The sequence below is a fragment of the Rhincodon typus genome, chromosome 45 (assembly GCF_021869965.1).
Source record: "Rhincodon typus isolate 14 chromosome 45, sRhiTyp1.1, whole genome shotgun sequence".
Lineage (NCBI taxonomy): Eukaryota > Metazoa > Chordata > Chondrichthyes > Orectolobiformes > Rhincodontidae > Rhincodon > Rhincodon typus.
This window is the reverse complement of record NC_063376.1, coordinates 8,861,744-8,881,464: the sequence shown is the minus strand read 5'-3', so window position 1 is coordinate 8,881,464 and position 19,721 is coordinate 8,861,744. Positions and strand designations below refer to the sequence as shown.

General features: G+C 42.6%; 1 protein-coding gene across 1 annotated transcript in view; it reads left to right on the top strand.

Moving 5' to 3' along the window:
• LOC109930066 (misshapen-like kinase 1) overlaps nt 1-19,721 on the top strand; it is a 119,772-nt gene that overhangs the window by 41,309 nt on the left and 58,742 nt on the right. The window contains exons 6-7 of the mRNA XM_048620061.1: nt 7,533-7,649; nt 15,510-15,707. Of these exons, the coding sequence (XP_048476018.1) occupies nt 7,533-7,649; nt 15,510-15,707 (315 nt within the window). The remainder of the gene's footprint in view (nt 1-7,532; nt 7,650-15,509; nt 15,708-19,721) is intronic.

Sequence of the window (19,721 nt, the reverse complement as noted above, 5' to 3'; positions counted from 1 at the left end):
GAGGAAGGGTCACTGGACCCGAAACGTTAACTTTGATTTTTTTCTTCACAGATGCTGCCAGACCTGCTGAGCTTTTCCAGCAACTCTGATTTTGTTCCTGATTTACAGCATCCACAGTTCTTTCGGTTTTTATTGGAGAAATGTTGCTGCTGAGTTTCATTTAGTTCCCCTCTCTATGCTGTGTGTGCATTTGTTCTCCGTGTGAGTCTGTGCATCTGAGTGGAGGACAGGTTGCACATGGAGGATAGGTTGCACATGCATGTCAACATATCCTGCTGCTGAATTTTTCCGGTTCATTGTACAGCTGCAGTGCCCTACTTCCTACTTGGGTGATATTTAGTCGGAATTTATAAGCCTGCCTTATTGAAAGAAGGGTTCAGAACCATGCCTGCTCAACAATGCAAATGTTTTTCTGCAAGATCATGAACGGTGAGCAAGAGGGTTAGGTAGCGTTATATTACGGGACTAGTATTTCAGGGGCCTTGGCTTATACACTGGAACAGGGTTTCAGTTCCTACCAGGATAGTGGTGGAATTTAAATTCTATTTGTTATGGACCAGAACAAACCCCCTCCAAAGAAGATAGCCTAGACCCTAACTTTTTCTTATTTAAAGGCAACTTAAGGTGCTGTGTTCCAGATGTAATTCGATGGGTTACACTACTTGGCTCTAAGCAAAGGGTACTTTATTCTTACTCTATGATTAAAATATGAACAAAAGAAAGAAGAATTGGTTTAACTTTAACTCTGTTGTAAAACTTAGCAGGATAATAGATCATTTAACTACTAAACAGCAACTGATCCAATATAGCAACATCTCATAAACACACTCTTGGCAAAGTCAGTAAAACAAATAGTCTCATATGCGATTCTGGCAGCTGAAAGAGAACCCAAGCATTTAGGGAGTCAATTCTTGTAGAGAGAGAGAGAGGGACAACTTCCACCCATTCATGCTGCTTGTATTATTCAAACTTTTTAAAAAAAACCCAAAGCCCCTCAAGCTTTGGTTACTTTATTAGCTTCGAGGAGACAGCTCTGCACCTATGGCTTAAAATGTCTTAAAATCAGAACAAAATACACCTCTTAAAGTAATACTGTTGTCAAACATTAATAAAAGGCTGCCTTTGAAGGTTAGTATCAGAACAGTGACCATAGCGAAATAAGAACTGCAGATGCTGGAAATCAAAAACAAAATCAGAAATTGCTGGAAAAACTCAGGTCAGGCAACATGATTATGAAACTGTCAGGAAAAATCCCATCTGGTTCATAAATGTCCTTTAGGAAATGCCATGCCCAGTATGGACTACTCGTTACTTCAGACCTACAGAAATGTAGTTGGCTGTTAACTGCCCCTTGGCCCTGAAGCCATTCAGTTCAAGGGCAATTAGGTATGGAAATCAAATGCTGTTCTTGCCCGCATGCCATGAGAGAATGAATTTTGTACAAGAAAGCCATTTGGCCCATCTGAATTAATTGGACAGTATCATGTCTTCACAAAGCACTTCTAACATTGTGAAGTAGTCAAAGCACATAGTAATATACAAAAATAGGAATACATCACTGGGCCCTTTGAGTCTGCTCCACCATTCATTATGATCATCCAACTATAATAACCTGTTCTTGCTTTTCCCCTATACTTTGTTCCTTTAGCCGCAAGTGCTGTATCCAACTCTTCCTTGGAGTCATACAACGTGTTGGTCTTGACTACTTTCTGTGATAGCAAAATCCACAGGCTCACCACTGAGTGAAGAAATTTCTCCTCATCTCAATCTGAAATGGTTTACTCCGTATCCTTAGACTGTGACCACTGATTCTGGATCCCCTGCCCTTGGAAACATCCTGACTGTGTTTAACCTATCTAGTCCAACATCTATCATGCTTCTCTTTGCACTGTTCTGGGCTATTTTCTCCTGGAATGAGCAAAAGGGAGAGTTTGTGTGGGATGAAAGTAGGTGGCACAGCTGTCATTGCTGGTGAGCAATCAACATAGTGGCCACATAAGTTTAAGAAGAGGGATTTGGAGTAGGTGACAGCGAGTATGTGGGAAGACGTTTCAGGTAAAAGTGAGATGGTAGAGCATGAGCTGTAGTGATGGGGAGAGGTTGTGTGCCGGTGCATTGTTAGAAGAAGTTTTTATGAAACAAAGAGAAGATGGTGGCATTTGCCCTGGCTAAGTGGAGAAGATCATTGACCTTTGTTCACCATTGGGCATTCCTCCAGACAGCTGAGACCACACTAACCTGGCAGCAACCTCAGACCAGACTGGCAGGGTATAATGGCATGGAGTCCTCTGCTGGTCCTGCGGAGAAGGATACACCACCCTGTCCACCAGGAACCCCAGGTCCCTGCCTGCAAAGTGGGGCATTAGTTTTTCCTTGGGGCAAATATCATGAACTGTGCGGGGCAGCTTTGGACTAATGGTTCTTGTCTAGATGCACAAAGAAGACACAGACGACAGGGATGCAGATCTTTCCTCTTTCCTCCGGCACGGTAGCTCAGTGGTTAGCACTGCTGCCTCACAGAGCCAGGGACTTGGGTTCGATTCCACCCTCGGGCGACTGTCTGTGTGGAGTTTGCACATTCTCCCTGTGTCTGCGTGGGTTTCCTCCGGGTGCTCCGGTTTCTTCCCACAGTCCAAAGATGTGCTGGTTAGGTGGATTGGCCACGCTAAATTGCCCATAGTGTTCAGGGATGTGTAGATTAGGTGGGTCATAGGGGAATGGGTCTGGGTGGGATGCCCCAAGAGTCAGTGTGGACTTGTTGGGCCGAATGGCCTGTTTTCACACTGTAGAGATTCTACAATCCTATGATTTTTTTCATGATATTCTGGTGATGAGTTCTTTGAGTGTGATGAATTGGTGAAATCCAGCTAGCTTCTGCTGAAAGGAGTGCCATACGGGGCATGGTAAGAAGGACTAACCTTCAAAGGCAGCTTTTTATTAATGTGTGACAGTAGTATGGCTTTAAGAGGTGTACTTTGTCTTGATTTTAAGAGATTTTGAGCTGTGTTAAAGTAAATTTGGGGTGATTGTGTGAAAAAGCTCCTTAGACCTTTCAGAGAGAAACCTTCTATGAAACTCAACAAAATTGACACTTAAAGGGGGAGGTGGTTGTCTAGTTGTATAATCACTATCCAGAAATTCAGCTCACAATTTGGGGACCTGGGTTCAAATCCCGCCATGGCAGATGCCCATCTGGAACTAAGAGTCTAACAATGGCCGTGAAACCACTGTCAATTGTCAGGTAAAACCCATCTGGTTCACCGATGTCCTTTTAGGGAATGAAATCTGTCATCTTTACCTTGTCTGGCCTACATGGCAAATTACGTCAGTATTAGGTAGGAGCTAGGGAGTGTTAATTGGGAGGAGCTGTTATCAGGCAAGTCCACATTTGACATTTGGGAACTGTTTAACAACCTGCTGGGGAGAGTTCAAGACCAGCATGTTCCAGTAAGGAGGAAGGACAAAGATGGCAAGGTAAGGGACCGTTGGATAACAAGGGACGTTGTGAATTTAGTCAAGAGTTAAAAAGAAGCATACATAAGATTTAGAAAGCTAAAATTGGACAGGGGTCGTGAGGAATATAAATGAAGCAGGAAAGTACACAAGCAGGGAATTAGGAGAGCAAGAAGGGGCCATGAAATGACCTTGGCCAGTAGATAAAGAGAATCCCAAGTTATTCTATTGATACATTAAAAACAAGAGGATAACTAGAGAGAAGGTAGGACTGCTCAAGGATAAAAGAGGGAAATTGTGCTTGGAAGCAGAGAATGTGGGTGAGATCCTAAATGAGTGCTTTGCATTGGTATTCATCCAGGAAAAGGATATGGAGGATAGTGAGATTTGTGTGGAGCATACAAATATGCTGGGGCGTTTTCTGATCAGGAAAGAAGTGGTGTTGGATCTCTTGAAGAGCATTAAGGTGGATATGTCGCCAGGGCCTGATGGAATATACCCCAGGTTATTGAGAGAGGCAAGAAAGGAGCTTGCTGGGGCCTTGACCAAGACCTTTGTATCCTCGCTAGGCATTGGAGAGGTCCTGGAGGACTAGTGAGTAGCTAATGTTGTTCCTTGTTTGAAAGGGAAATAGGGACAATCCAGGAAACCACAGTCCAGTACGTCTCAATTTGGTGGTTGGGGAGCTATTGGAGAGAATTCTTAGGGATAGAATTTACACACATTTGGAAAAACATGGCCTAATTGGGGACAGTCGGCTTGGCTTTGTGCAGGGCAGGTGACATCTTACTAACTTGACTGAATTTTTCGAGGAGGTGACAAAGGTGATTGATGTGGGTAGAGCAGTGGATGTTGTTTACATGGATTTTAGTAAGGCTTCTAACAGCGTCCCTCAAAGTAGGCTTATCAGAAGATTAAGATGCAAGAGATCAACAGTGACTTGGCTGCATGGATTCAGAATTAGCTTACCCATAGAAGACAGAGGGTAGTGGTGGAAGGGTGAGTTTCAGGAGATCCATGACTAGTGGTGTTCCGCAGGGATCTGTACTGGGACCTCTGCTGTTTGTGATGTATATAAATGATTTGGGTGTGTTAGTAAGTTTGCAGATGATGCAAAGATTGGTGGAGTGTGGATTGTGTAGAAGGTTGTCAAAGGATACAGCAGGATATAGATCAATTGCAGATATGGGCAGAGAAATGGCAGATGGAGTTGAATCCAGGTTAGTGTGAGGTGCTGCATTTTGGGAGGTCCAATGCTAAGGAAATATACAGTTAATGGCAGGACTTTGAACAGTATTAATGTACAGAAAGATCTTGGGCTTCAAGTCCATAGTTCCCTGAAAGTGGCTATGCAAGTAGATAGAGATAACAAGGTGTAGAGCTGGATGAACACAGCAGGCCAAGCAGCATCACAGGAGCAGGAAGGCTGACGTTTCGGGCCTAGACCCTTCATCACCTATGATGCTGCTTGGCCTGCTGTGTTCATCCAGCTCTACACATTGTTATCTCAGATTTTCCAGCATCTGCAGTTCCTACTATCTCTGATGCAAGTAGATAGGGTGGTAATGAAGGCGTATGGCATACTTGACTTTATTGGTCGGAGAGTTGAGTACAGGAGTCAGGATGTCATGTTACAGCTTTATAAAACTTTGATTCGGCCACATTTAGAGTATTGCATTTAATTCTAGTCACACATTACATGAAAAATGTGGACAATTCGGAGAGGGTGCAGAAGAAGTTTACCAGGATGCTGCCTGGATTAGAGGGTATGAGCTGTAAGGAGAGGCTAGGAAAGCTTGGGTTGTTTTCTCTTGAGTGGCACAGGCTGAGGGGGGACTTGATAGAAGTCTATAAACTTATGAGATGCACGGAAAGGGTTGATGGTCAGAATCTTTTTCCCAAGAGTTGAAATGTCTAATCCTAGGGGGCATGTGTTTAAAGTTAGAGGGGGAAAGTTCAAAGGAGACGTGAGGGGCAAGTTTTTTGTACACAGAAAAGGTCAGAGTCGGGAACGTGCTGTCAGGATGGTGGTGGAGGCAGGTAGAATAGGGGCCTTTAAGGGACTTTTAGATAAGCAGATGAATATGCAAGGAATGGAGGGATAAGGGCCGGTGGCAGGCGGAGGGATACAGGCCGATGGCAGGCATAGGGATTAGTTTCATTTGGTGTCATATTAGGCACTTTGTGGCCGAAGGGCCTATTTCTGTGCTGTACAGTTCTATGTTCTATGTGACTCCAGACCCACAGCAATGTGGAAGACTCTTAACTGGCCTCTGGTCAGTTAGAGATGGGCAATAAATGCTGGCCCAGCCAGTGATACCCTCATCCCATAAGTGAATTTTTAAAAAATCGTAAGATTCAGCCCCAAGGAGTGATGGAGGGATTACTGAGGGTGAGAGGGTGAAGAGCATCGTGTTCCCCAAAGTGACGATAACCGATGACCTGTCCTGGATTTCCCACGTAGATGTGACAGTCAAGAAGGTACAACAATGCCTCTTCTTCCTCAGGTGGCTCAGGAAATTTGGCATGTCCATAAGGTCCCTCACTAACTACTACAGATGCACCGTTGAAAGCATACTGTCCGGGTGGACAATGGCCTGGTATGGCAACTGCTCTGCCCAGGACCGTAAGAAACTGCCGAAGGTGGTGTGCACAGCCCAGACCATCACGGAAGCCAACCTTCCATCCGTGGACTCCATTTACAGGGCTCACTGCTGTGCAGAGGCGGCCAACATCATCAAAGACCCATTGCACCCTGGTAATGATCTCCTACAACCACATCCGTCAGGCAGAAGATACAGAAGACTGAATACGCGCACAAGCAAGTTCAGGAACAGCTTCTTTCTGGTCATTATAAGATTGTTGAATGGATTGTAGCCTCAAATAATGTAACCTGTACGCCTCTTAAGTCTTTTTGATCTGTACATGCTTGCTGTGATCTGCCTGTATCACTCATAAATAAAGCTTTTCACTGTATTTCGGTACCCATGACAATAAAATCAATCCTAAACCCTAAAGCGGGATGATCCAGGCTAAGATTAGATGAGATTGAAGGTTAGTCCTCACTTGGTATACTTAGAGCATCAAAAACTTCATGTCTACTGTGTCCTCCAAAATCCTTGACTGCAGAGTCTCTCCCATTTGTGAAAGCAAATACAAACTGTTCAATGCAAGTTGTACTGCCCACACATACAAAGTACCTTTTTGGTTTCTATTGATAGAACATTTATTTGTTAACACTGTTGTGTTTTCCTCAATTTCGATAGCCATTATTTTGTTCCATGCCCTCCCTTTGCTTTCAAAGGTACAAATGTAAGGAATAGGAACAAAAATTCACTATTCAGTAAGATTATGAGATGATCTCTTTTTATGTCTGAATTCTGCATTCCCACCTACCCCTGATAACCTTTAATTCTCTAATCTCCTTTTGAATCTGTCCCCTGTACAATCTGTGCACCAGCTAAGCTTTCCTTAGATTGAGCTTTTGGCACCTGACACAAGTTTTCTTTGGTTGTTTTATCCTATTTCTTATGCTTTCCTTGGGAGGCAGGAACAAGGTGGCAATCTGACTGTGATTGCTACCCCTCAGAAACCTGGCCAATTTCTTTGAGATGTTGTTGCATTTCTAACAAAGCTGCAAGATGCATCCTAAGTTCACGCAAGTCGCGAGATAAATGCATGTTCGTTCCATCTGTGTGTAGAAGCAAATGCAAATGGATTACATTTACAGGAGATGAAATGTGACAACTGTTGAAAGATCTTGGAGGATAACAACCTTCGAAACAAAAGGCTAAGCTTATCTTTCACTGATATGGTCAGAATTCATACGACACCAGGTTATAGTGCAACAGGTTTATTTGAAAACACAGGCTTTTGAAGCCTCAGTCCACCTTCAGGTGTATTTTGCTGATATGACTGAAAATACTGAAACAAGTTATGAACATGAGCCACGGTCCCAACTCCTGACCCTTTGTTCATTTCCCTCGTCCGCTTTGACGCAGAAAGTCTTTTAATTTGTTAGCTGGTTTGTCCAGGGTAAATGTGTTGAAGTAAAACTTGCGATGTAATTTTTTTTTTAGCAACAACGCCGAGAAAGAGAACTACGCAAACAGCAAGAGAAAGAGCATCAGAGGCAGCTAGATGAGATGCAGCAGCTACGCAGAGAAGAGGAGAGGAAACAGGCTGAGCGAGAACAGGTATATGAACCCTTGCAAAACTGAAACAAAATGGATGAAATTTTTACTTTTGTGGTTAGCAAAGACGTCCTGTGTGGCACTTGTGCTGCAAACTTGCTGATGGGCTTTCATCTTGTGCAAAGCACCTTGGACCTGTTGGCCCCACGGGCAGGCTGTCTTGGCTGTGCTGACCTTTATCAGGGGCAGCATTGCAGCTAGCCTCTGTACCCCTGGCCAAGGGAACTGCTTACTCAGCCAGGGTCCTCACGCCGAACCATCCAACAATTTCCCCAGTAGAAACAATAATTCTGAGAGTGTTGGAAGAGGACATGATCAGGAGAATAGCCTTGCGAATTGGTCACTCAGTTGAAGAAGCAAGGGAGAGTTGAAACTGTGCTTTAGTGCCTTTTGCACTCTCAAGTAGGCTAGAGAGGAAGGAGAACCTCCATCGCACTTCTTCAGCAGTTGGTTGCACACACTTCCTCATTTCCCGTCTTTGTTAGAAGTGCTGCAAGTAACACAAACTGCTCTTTGCCCTCCTGCTCAGAGGATTTGTCTTTCTCTCTCCCTCACATGATTGTCACTTGATTCTCCTCGAAAAAATTCTGCCAGTGGCACAGGAATCCTTGGTTACTCATTCCAATAGTTCTGTAAGTGTACGTTTGCACGGCTTTGAAGCTTATTGCAGTGGTGGCTAAACATGACTAAACCAAAAGTCTAGGTGCGGTTTTGAAAGTGCATTTTCGTTCCACCTTGTAGTGTAACCATTTTATGGCATTGTAATTATATAGGTCAATACATATTGGAATTTTTTAGAATTGGAAAATTTGAAATACAGGTAGAAAATGCTGGAGAAACCGAGCAGCTCTGGTGGCAACTGTGGTGAGAAAAATAAGTTAACATTGAGTCCAATGCAACTCCTGACTCAAAATTTTAAGTCCCTCTCTCTCACTATAGATGCTTCCAGGCCAGCTGGGTTTCTTCAGCATTTTCTATTTGTGTTTCAAATTTTCTAATTTGATGCAGCATCAAGTTCCCTTTGCTTTTGTCACAAGACCTTACAACAGCCTAACCTCAGAAGTGTTTGTCTCAACCATTCCCTGAACACAAAAGGCTTTATTCTTAACAATGAAGCAAGTCTTGGCTAACCTAGTTAAATTTGAGGCCAAGATACAGGTGAAAGGGCAATATGGTGTAGCAGTGTGTGCCAAGCAGTATGAGTGCACACAGATTAGCCCATTGTGTCTGTGCTGGCCCCTTGATCAAGGTACCTAGTTAGTCCAGTCTTATGCTCATTCTAAGAAATTGCAAAGTTTTTAGAAATTAGTTCAATTTTTGTATTCTGCACAAATAATTGACAGTTAATTGTATGCTGGAAAACATGGGATTAAGACAATGAGTGTGATTTTGTTTGATGTAGAGCCATGAGCTCCATTTCCATCGTTCAGTCCTTGGTGTGGCAAATTCATTTGAGTGCCCTCATTGTCCACTATTATGTATGCTGTGCTGTGTGAAAAATATTTGAAACAATTTCTCTTCAAAGGGGCTGGGTGAGGAATATTTGAATAAAACTGTTAAGCTCCACACACACACATGCACGCATACACCCTGTATTCATTTCAAGTTTACTTCAGGAACCTTGGCTATTTTGTATCTGGGGGTAGGAGTTATGCTACTTGTGATTTTTTTTTTCTGACTGTTTCCTTTTTCTTTACCTGTGCTTCATTTTGCGTTCTCTGTCTCCAGGAGTACATAAGGCATCAATTAGAGGAGGAGCAGAGGCAGTTAGAGATTCTTCAACAGCAGCTACTGCAGGAACAGGCTCTGCTTCTGGTAAATGATGCAGGCTGCAAATCCTCATCCGCTCATATCATTCCAAGGTGTCTGCTCCTAACCCATAGAGGGGTCATGCAACATTTTCACAGGAGTAACCAGGGTGTTTTCCTTTCTGACTCCTCCTTTCTCCTCTTTCTCCTCGCCCCACCCCTCTCCACACCTTATCTCTAGCCTATCCGAACCCTTACCCTAGCCCACTGCCCCAGAAAATACAGTACCAATTTATAACGGCCGTGGCCATAACCTCAGATCATTGAGATCTAGAGTTGTAATGTTCTCAGTATTTCCCAGTTTAATGTGCATCTTTGGGTACACCTCAATGCAATGTATTAAAAAGAACAGATTAAATGAGTTCTTGTTCCATAAATGTTCTTGGGGTTTGGGTGGGATTGGAAGGTGTGGAGGAGCGCGCTCATGCCAGTGTAGGCATTGGTAACCATTTTAACTGGGTGGAATGCTGAGTGACCCTGGTGTTAACTTGGCTTCCAGTGTCCTCAACTACCCTCGCTCCCTCCATGTTGTGATCACTCCAGCAAAAAAAAGTTGAAAGTTAACGGGCTTGTCATGTCCTCTTGCGTGTTTGAGAATGATTTTTATTTTTTTTATTGGTAGGTCCTTTTGTCGACATGCTAACTGGCAAGGTATATACAGGTTTGGACATTCTTTCTGCCCAACACCCTCCCATTCCCACCCCACCTCACCTCCCTACCTTTTCACTGCCCACCTCAGGATTACTCTTACGTACTCTTGTAAAATAAATATTGAATGACCCCTTTGAATCATTTCCATTTCAGTAGAAGTCCAGTCCTTCAGTGTTCTATCCTGTATCTCTGTATGTTTGTGTGTAGCCTCTTGCAGATTGTCCTAATAACCAGTGCGCTATGAACCCTGTTTGCACTGGACTTTTTATTTCTTCTTTTTAGTTCAGTTTAAATCCAAATCAGCAACCTATTTGCATGAAGGCATGGAGTGCAAATGGACTGGATTTGGAACGAGTCTGAAGTGAATATTTGCCCTCTCGGTGGCAGCATAATGCTGCAACAGATTTAGCGTGATAAATCTCTGCTGCATGGTCAGGGCGCCCATTCCCTGCATGCAGTTTCTCTTTGTGTGCGTCATTTTCCAATTGTCTGTAGGTTTGTTGGGAGCAGTTGGGATCAGAGGGAGGGCAAAAGATTTGGGTATGTTATCACCTTTCCTCCATGCTGTTGGATGTGAGGCATCTGCGACAGAGATCTGGGAGCAGTTTGCTTTTGCGGGCTGCCCTCTTCCACTGCATGGGTGGGCAGCACTGGAAGACCTAAAGAAGGTGAAGCATTCTCTTCAGGTGAAGAATAGTTCTGAAGATGGGGAGGAAAAAAGCTGCTTCGATGGGGCACTGGATTCACTTTGACTCTGGATTGAATTTGGATCAAGCATGCGTATGATTGTTGATCTGCTTCCATTTCTGGAATTCTATCAATGCATGCTGTTTTGCGATGAAAAATGCAATGTTTCCTGACCCCATCCCCCTGCTGCCCTCTACTTTTGAGTGCTGAAGATTTACATGAGGAATGCTTTATCAAACTGTACGCTGTGCTAACTTTATTCTGAGTCCTAAAACAGTACATCCAACTTTGTGTGGTGTACATTTTGAAATTGGATGCAAAGCATTAAAAGGATCTGGAGAACAAGTATTATGGGTGCTTGAACAACTCTAGCTTCAAACTCCAGGCCAAATGAGTAAACAGGATGTGGTGATGATGTCAATGGGCTAGCACTACAGAGCCCCAGGCTGATGTTCTGTGGGCATCGGTTTCAATCCTATCATAGGAGATGGTGACGTTTTGAATACAGTCAAATCTGGAATTAAAATCTTGGTCTAACAATGACCACATAATCACTGCCAATTATAAAAACCGATCTGGTTTGCTAATGTGCTTCAGACAACGAAATCTGCCATACTTGGCCTGTCTGGGCCTACATGTGACTCCAGGCCCACAGCAGTGTACTCGACTCCAAAATGGACTGGCAAGCTACTCTGTTAAAGGCAACTAGGGATAGACTGATTTACTGATGGCAGAATTTGCCAGCAATGCCCACATCTCCTGAAATAGTGACAAAAAGAAAATAAAGATGCAAACTTGTTGATTTTTCTGTTCCTACCTACTATTTTTCTAAATATGTTACTGTAATGTAGTTGTTCCAGGAATAAAAGAAATGTACCTTGGCTATATGCCCACAAACTAAACAATTTCAACGAATCCTGGGCAATAAGAAAAGTCAAACCCATTGCTGCTGTGAGGTAAATGCCTGCCATTAACTCATCAATCACATCTTGTGAGAGGATTAACCACATTTCTGATATGAATCAACTCCACCCTTATTCCATGGTCAAACACAATGGAAGTTTGTCCGGTTTAGGTAACTCAGTTCCTCCTTGCCAGGTATATTGCTATTTAATCAGTGATGTAATGTTGATATTCAGACATCGGCTGTCATCAGCACATATCAGTAAATGCTGGATCATGTACAGAGAGCATCTGTTGAGGATATCTATTTATAAAATGTCATTACTGTCTTTTATCTGACTTTTATTTTGACCATTGTTTTTTCCACATAAAGTTAACGCTTCAGCACAATTTAACAAAACTAGCTATCAAACCCACAAATATTACCATTTAGGAGGACCAGGGAACTGATACATAGTAATGCCACCACTTGCAAATTCCCTCCAAGCTGCGCACCATCAAGACTTGGAAACATTTTGCCGTTCTGTTAGTAGTGCTAGGTCAGAATCCTGAAACTCCCTCCCTAGCGACATTGTGAGTTCACCGACACCACATGGATTGTAGAGGTTCTGGAAGGCAGCTCACCTCTACCTTTTCAAGAGCAATGACGAATGCATAATAAATGCTGGCCTGGCCAGTGAAGCCCAGGTCCCCCTAAAGAACAGAAAACATTGAGACCAGACAATTACTTCATCCTGTGAATAGACAAATATTTAGCTTTGAATTCTGTAGAATCAGAATTGCTTCATTTTGGCAATATATCTAGACGTACCAACTGGTTTCAAAAATTTCCTACTCATAGTATATACACATGATGACCTGATGACCAAAAAATTTGTTAACATGTATTTTATCAAACCTGACCTGCTATTTCTTGCTGAGAAACAAACAACTTTTATGTAGATAAGATTGCAAATTCACTGACTAATCTTGGAGGTCAAATCCTGTTTCCTGCTGTTGTATTGTGTTCTTCGAATGATCTTGTTAAAAGGTTGTGCAATTGCACCTCATATCGAACCTGTGTGAATTAGGTAAGAGATTCTGATTAAATTGATATGCTAGTTCCTGAGTCTGAACCTTACTTTTCTTTGTAAACCCCTCCCATGCCTCATTCCACCTCCACTGTTGTCTGTAGCCTCCTGTAGCCTACAACTTTCCAATTTTGGCATTCCTCCAGTTCTGGCAACTTGCACAATTCAAATTTCATTGCAGCTGCATTGGGAACCGTACCTGCAGCCACCCTGGGCTCTAAGCTCTCATCCCTTCCCTAAACTACTTCGCCCCTCCACCCGTCTCTCCTATTCTTCAACAACAAAAACAGAAATTGCTGGAAAAGCTCAGCAGGTCTGCCTGGTCCTCTGTTCTGAGGAAAGGTCACTGCACCTGAAACATTAACTCTGATTTCTCTCCATAGATGCTGTCAGACCTGCTGAGCTTTTCCAGCAATTTCTGTTTTTGTTTCTGATTTACAGCATCCACAGTTCTTTCAGGTTTTATCTTCGATTCTTCAACACTATTTAAAATGGAATTGCACTTCTTATGTAGCCCAATATCAAGTTTTGTTTGGCAACACTCCTTTGAAGCACTTTGGAGCATTGTATTATGTTAAAGGTGCTTTACAAATGCTTACTTACTGCATAGCAAAATGCAGCAGCAATTTTGTGTGCAGCAGAGATGAGTATTTAGTTGGGCTGTCAAGTACTGTAGCTTGACAGGAATGTTGTCAGAGCACAATATTTCACAGGTGATGCAAACATAAGTTGGCTATAAACAGTCTTTCACTAAGTAGATGGAAGCATGACATTTTCCCATTGCCTGTCATAATTGGTTTTTGATGGCTACTCATTGTGCTTCTGTCTCTGTCTGGTATACAAGTGTTATCTTGCACAGAAGGAGGCCATTAGGTCCATTATGTTTGAACTGGCTCCTTGAAAGAGCCATCCGTTCCTATTTGCCTGCCCTTCGCCTGTGCATGTGCAACTTTCTCCTCTCTAGTATTTATGCAATTCACTCAGTGAAAGTTACTGTTGAACATCACGTTTGTGCCACCTAGCCACATGTGACAATTCATATCCATCTCTGTAATGTCACCTGAATTCACTCCTGTCTGAGTTCATTTGTTGCTGAAACCCTAATTCGTGTCTTAGTTATCTCAGCATAACCTCCCTTGGCTCCAGATTAAGAGCACCTCAATTTTAAAATTCACATTCTTGTTTTCATATCACTCCATGGCCCTGTCCATCTCAATTTCTGCAGCCTCCTCTCAGCAACACAACGTACAAGATCACCGACCTCTGATTTGGCTTCTTGCATATCCTGAATTTTAACCACTGTACCATTGTTAGCTGTATTTTCAGTTGCCTTGGCCCCAAGTTCTGGAATGCCATCGCTATATTTCTCTATCTGTCCACAAACCCCACCACCCCTCCCCTTACTGTTTCAAGATACTCCTTAAGACCTACTTCTATTCCCAAGACTTTAGTCAACTGACCAAATATTCTTTGTGGCTAGGTGTTATAATTTGTTATGACAGGATATTGGTGCCCTGTCTTTGATTTCCCATATAGTAAGTGCCCAATGTCAGTGATTCTGGTAACATCGCATCACAGGTTGGATTTTTTTTCCACTGGTAGGCAGGTTAATTCCATGGGTGTGAATGCCTGGGCCTTTCTACCTTGATGCCTAGTGATATTTATAGAATAAGAATGGCAGAAATAGGCTGCCCACCCGTTCAGCTGAAGAAGTGTGCATGTGGTGGAGAAGCAGGTGTTTGCATTTTAATTGTGACAAGTGAAAAGACAGTGTGAGGTTCATGGTGGGAGATTGGCATCTCTGTTCTGAGTCTCAGTCATTCATATGGTGTAGGAGCTTGTCCTACCTGTTTTCTGATAACAGTTACAACTCCTGGAAGTATTGGATCCTTGTTGCATAACCTGAAGCTCCTTGTTAAAAGTTGAGCTTATTTTCTTTTGATAAGGCCCCACAGTTTATAGAAACAACTATTGGCAAAAAGTGTTACCTGGTCATAGTTTTACTGATTGTGTTACTAGATAAGTAATCCAAAAAAAAATTGTTTGAATCCAACCACAGCAGTTTAAATATTCAAATGTTTGCTTTTTAAAAGGTATTAATAAATTACTCCAAGTAAAAGTCTAGCACCGATAATTCAACAACTACATGGTTCATATTGCCTTAAAAGCCCATCCGTATCAGTCATGCCTCTTCAAAAAAGTTTAACAGCCAGCCATACCTTTGCCTACGTGAGACTGTCCTCTCAAACAAAGTAGAGTTCTAACCACATTGTCAACTCTTGTCCCACACTTAAGTGCACTTTGATGTCACTTGTTTGTATCTTAAAGGAACTAAAATCAAAATGGTAATGTGGACTGTGATAGATCAAGAAATAGGTTCCATCACCATTGCCACCTTGGCTGCTGACAATGAGCAATGAATGCCAGCCTTGCCAACAACATTGTACATTCCAAGTATAAGTTTTAAAACAATTTGCAGTTGGAGCATCTTCGTCTGTTGGCTTTGCATCGTTGTAACAGACCATTACAATCTGCAAACTGCTGCAGGTGCTGACAAGGGCAACCCCGGCTGCTCTTTAGGGCTGAGGACATGCGTGCTGTTGTTGCTCACTGCACTTATGCACGCATTTTTGTTTCTGCTTCGGGTTTCATGCGTTCCTGTTCATCTCTTACGTTTTGCTTTTGGATGTGCAACCAAGTAGCTGGCTGATGTTCTGACGAGTTTCCCTGTGTATTTGTTGTAGGAATACAAACGGAAACAGCTGGAGGAGCAGCGGCAGTCTGAGTGGCTACAGAGGCAACTGCAGCAAGAGCATGCATTCCTCATGTCACTGCAGCAACAGCAACAGCAGCAAAAGCAGCAACAACCCCAGGAAAAGAAACAGTTGTACTATTACAATAAAAATGTGAATCCAGCTGACAAGCCAGCCTGGGCAAAGGAGGTAACTCTTTAGAAAGTCTTGTCTCATTACAGAGCAAATACTGGAAGGATAAATTATGCTGGTTGTTTATTTACTAAATTTATGGGAGTCTTCATGCGTAAGTTGCATACAGCTAGCATGCATAAAATTTAGTGGTTAATATGGAAGGAAAATGGCATTATAGCCTTCACTCAAAAGGCAGTTGAGTTTGGAATAGGGAAGTCTTGTTAAAAGTATACAAGGCATTGGTTAGACCACATCTAGAATACCGAAAATTGCTTATCTAAGGAAAGGTATTAGACGCAGTCCAGAGGAGGTTCACGAGGTTGATCCTCAGTATGGGGGAACTGCCTTATGAGGAGAAATTGTGTTAGTTGGGCATGTACGCATTGCAGTTTAGCAGAACGAGAGGTAACCTTATTAAAACATTTTAAAATTCTTAGGGGACTTCAGGTGGATGCTGAGAAGTTATTTCCACTTGTGGGAGAGCCTAGGACCAGAGGACATAATCTCAGAGTAAAGAGTGGCCCAATTAGGACCGATGAGGAGGAATTTCTTCTGTGAGTCAGGAGGCTGTGGAATTTTTTACCTGCAGAAGGCTGTTAAGGCTGGTTCATTAAAATATTCATAGCTGAGATAGTCAGATTTTTAACATTAAGGGAAGTGAGGGTTATAGAGAGAGGGCAAGAAAATGAAGCTGCAGATTATAAGATCTGCCACAATCTCGATGAATGGCAGAGCCTACTCGATGGGCCAAATGGCCTACTTCTGCTCCTGTTTCTTGTGGTCCTCAGAATGATGATAGGTATGACTGAAGTGAGCTTGCTATTTGCATAGAGACAGGAGGAAGACCATCTAACTACTCAGGTTTGTTCCTTCATTCAGTTGAACCGTGGCTCAGCAGTATCATAACTCCATCTACTGGCCCTGGATCCATAGCTCTTAATACACTTCAGCTGACAAAAGTTGAACACTGTTGGTTTTGAATTATTCAGTGGATCCTTTAGCCTCGGTGATTCCTTGTGGGGAGAGAGGTCCAAGTTTCCATTGGGCGTCAACCTTGCATAGGCCTACCTCAGCTTTTTAAAGCTGAGGCCTTTTGTCCAGCACTGCAATCGCACTGGCGACTATCGTTTCTCCATCTACCCTAATCAGCTCCTTCAGGTCATCTTGAACATGTGGATAGAGCTTTCTAATATATTTAGAACACTCTCAAGATTGAAGCAAAATGCCCCTTTTTCCAACCCTGTAGGATAATAGACAAGCTTTTGTGATGGGGAGTGTTAGTACTGGGGCAGTAGACCTGTTAAGAAGAGTAAGTTGTTTAGTACCCACAAAAAGTGAGATTTTTGGGAAATGTGTTTGACGCAGAGCTGTAGAGATTAATAACGGGAGGTCATCACACATTCTCTGGTAAGAGTGGGATTAATGGGCTGATGCGCCTTATCTGGGGCATGCTTTTGAAGCTATTTTTCATCCCGACCAGTAATAGCTGAACCACCATGTAGTACACAATTCACTTCCTAGAAACATTCGGTCCAAAGCGTCTGTCCTAGTTTAGTATAGCACACTTGCCTCTTCTCACATCAGGAAATCAGGAATTTAATTCTTTGGGTTTGCTTTGCCATTCAGTGAGATCTAAGCAAACCTGTGATCAACTCCATACACTTGCTTTTGGCCTGGATCCGTTAGTACCGTTTGACTGTAAGAAATAGCAACAGGAGTAGGCCTTTCAGCCCCTTTAGCCTGCTGCGCTATTTAATAGGGTCATGGCTGATCTGACACTCCTCATGTCCATTTTCCTGCCCTTTCCCCAGAACCTCATAGTATTGACAGAAACATGGCTCAAGCCAGAATGGGTCTGGATACTTAACATCCTGGGTTATAAGGCTTTTAGTAGAAACGGGGTGGGTAAAATGGAGGAGTTGTAACATTCTTGGTCAAAGATAGTATCATTGCCCTTGAATGAGATATAGTTCAGAATTAGAATCTGTATGGTTGAAGGTGAGAAACAGGAAGGGAGCTGTGACTTTGTTGGATATTTATTACAGAGCTCCAAATAGTGGGCAGAAAGTAGAAGAGAGCATTTGCAGATTACGGAAATCTGCAGGACAAGTAGGGTTGTCATAGTTGGTGTTTTCAATTACCCTAAGGTACACTGGGAAAAAGGTAGAATTTAGGGCACGGAAGGGGAGAACTTTGTGCAACGTGTGCAGGAGAACTTTCTGGAACTGTACATTTCCAGTCCTACCAGGGAGGGGGCTGTGCTGGATCTGGTGCTAGGAAATAAGACAGGCCAATTAGCAAATATCACAGTGGGGCATCATTTGGGAGAAGGTTATTGTAACGTAATAAAGCTCAATATTAAGTTTGAAAATGATAAAAATCAGTCAATGATTAAGATCCCAGGGCAGATTTTAGGAATCTAAAAGTTGAACTGGAGCAAATTGATCGTAAGTGCATTTTGGTGGATAAAACAGTGTTTGAAAAACATGAGAATTTTAAAAGGAAGGTAAATTGGGTGTATAGAAATTGGGAAGAGTTTATCAGGTGGAGGAGGGAGGCTAAATCTGGAATAAGGAAGCATGAGGAAAGAATGGCAGGCTGCACTGAAACAAGTCGTAAAATATTCTTCAAAAATATTATTAGTATAAAAAATTAATGAAGGATATAATTGGACCCGTAAGGAACAAGCAGATAAGCTGCTCATTGAAGCAATGGGTTTTGCAGAGGTACTAAGTGAATGTTTTGCATCTGTCTTTACCAAATTAGAAGACAGTGACAGTGGCCTAGTTGAAAACGTGGGTGTTGAACAACTGTGCAGAATAGAACTTAGATAAAGAAAAGGTGCTGAAAAGGGAAGCAGCACTCCAAGTAGGGAAGTTGGCAGGCTGCATGGGGTGCATCCTAGATTGGTGAATGAGTTAATGGAGCAAATTGTGGAGCCGCAGGCAGAAATTTTTCAGTCCCCTCTGAACACAGGATTAGTCCCAGAAGAATGGAGGATTGCCAATGTGACACCATTGTTTAAGAAAGGGACAAAGAATAATCCAGGAAACTACGAACCTGTCAGCTTGACGTCAATAGTGGGAAAACTGATGGAGACCCTAATTTGGGGTAAAGTAAATACACACCTTGGAGAAAAATAAGTTAATACTAGATAGCCAACATGGCATTGTCAAGGCAGGTCATGTCTGACAGATTTAATTAAGTTCTTTGACAAGGTGACCCAGGCAGTGGCTGAGTATAGTGCTGTGGATGTTGTATATTTGGACTTTCGAAAAGCATTGGACACAGTTTGGCAGAGTGGTTAGCAAAGTAGAAATGTTTGGGATTAATGGATCCTCGTTAGCATGGATTAGAAGTTGGCTAAAAGGAAATAGAGCCTAGGTACAGATGGGCATATCTCAGATTGAAGACAAGTTGAAAGTGGTGTGCCCAGGGATCAGTGTTGGGACTGATATTGCTTTTTGTGATTATATAAACGATTTGGAGGTTGGTGTTGACAGCAAAATCTCTAAAATTGCAGATGATGCTAAACTAGGGAGAATAGTGACTTGACAAACATTGACAAGCTGGCTGAATAGGCAGACAGCTGGCAAATGAATTTTAATGCAGAGAATTGTGAACGAATGCGTTTTGGTGGAAGAATCACAGAGATAACACAGTTCAGTGGTACAACTCTAAAGGGAGTACGGGAGCAGAGGGACTTCGAAGCTCATGTACATGATTAGTGGCCAGGCAAGTTGAAACAGTTGTTAAGAAGGCTTAAGGAACTTTGGGTTTATAAATAGCGACATAGAGTATAAAAACAAGGAAGTGCTGCTACACCCCTACAAATCATTGGCCACACCACATTTGGAGTGTTCAGTTTCTTGTTCAATTCTGAGCACCTTATTTAAGGAAGGATATTAAAGCCCTGGAGAGAGTGCAAAGGAGATTTACCAGAATGATACCAGGAGTGAGATAGTAGGAACTGCCGATGCTGGAGAATCTGAGATAACACGGTGTAGAGCTGGATGAACACAGCAGGCC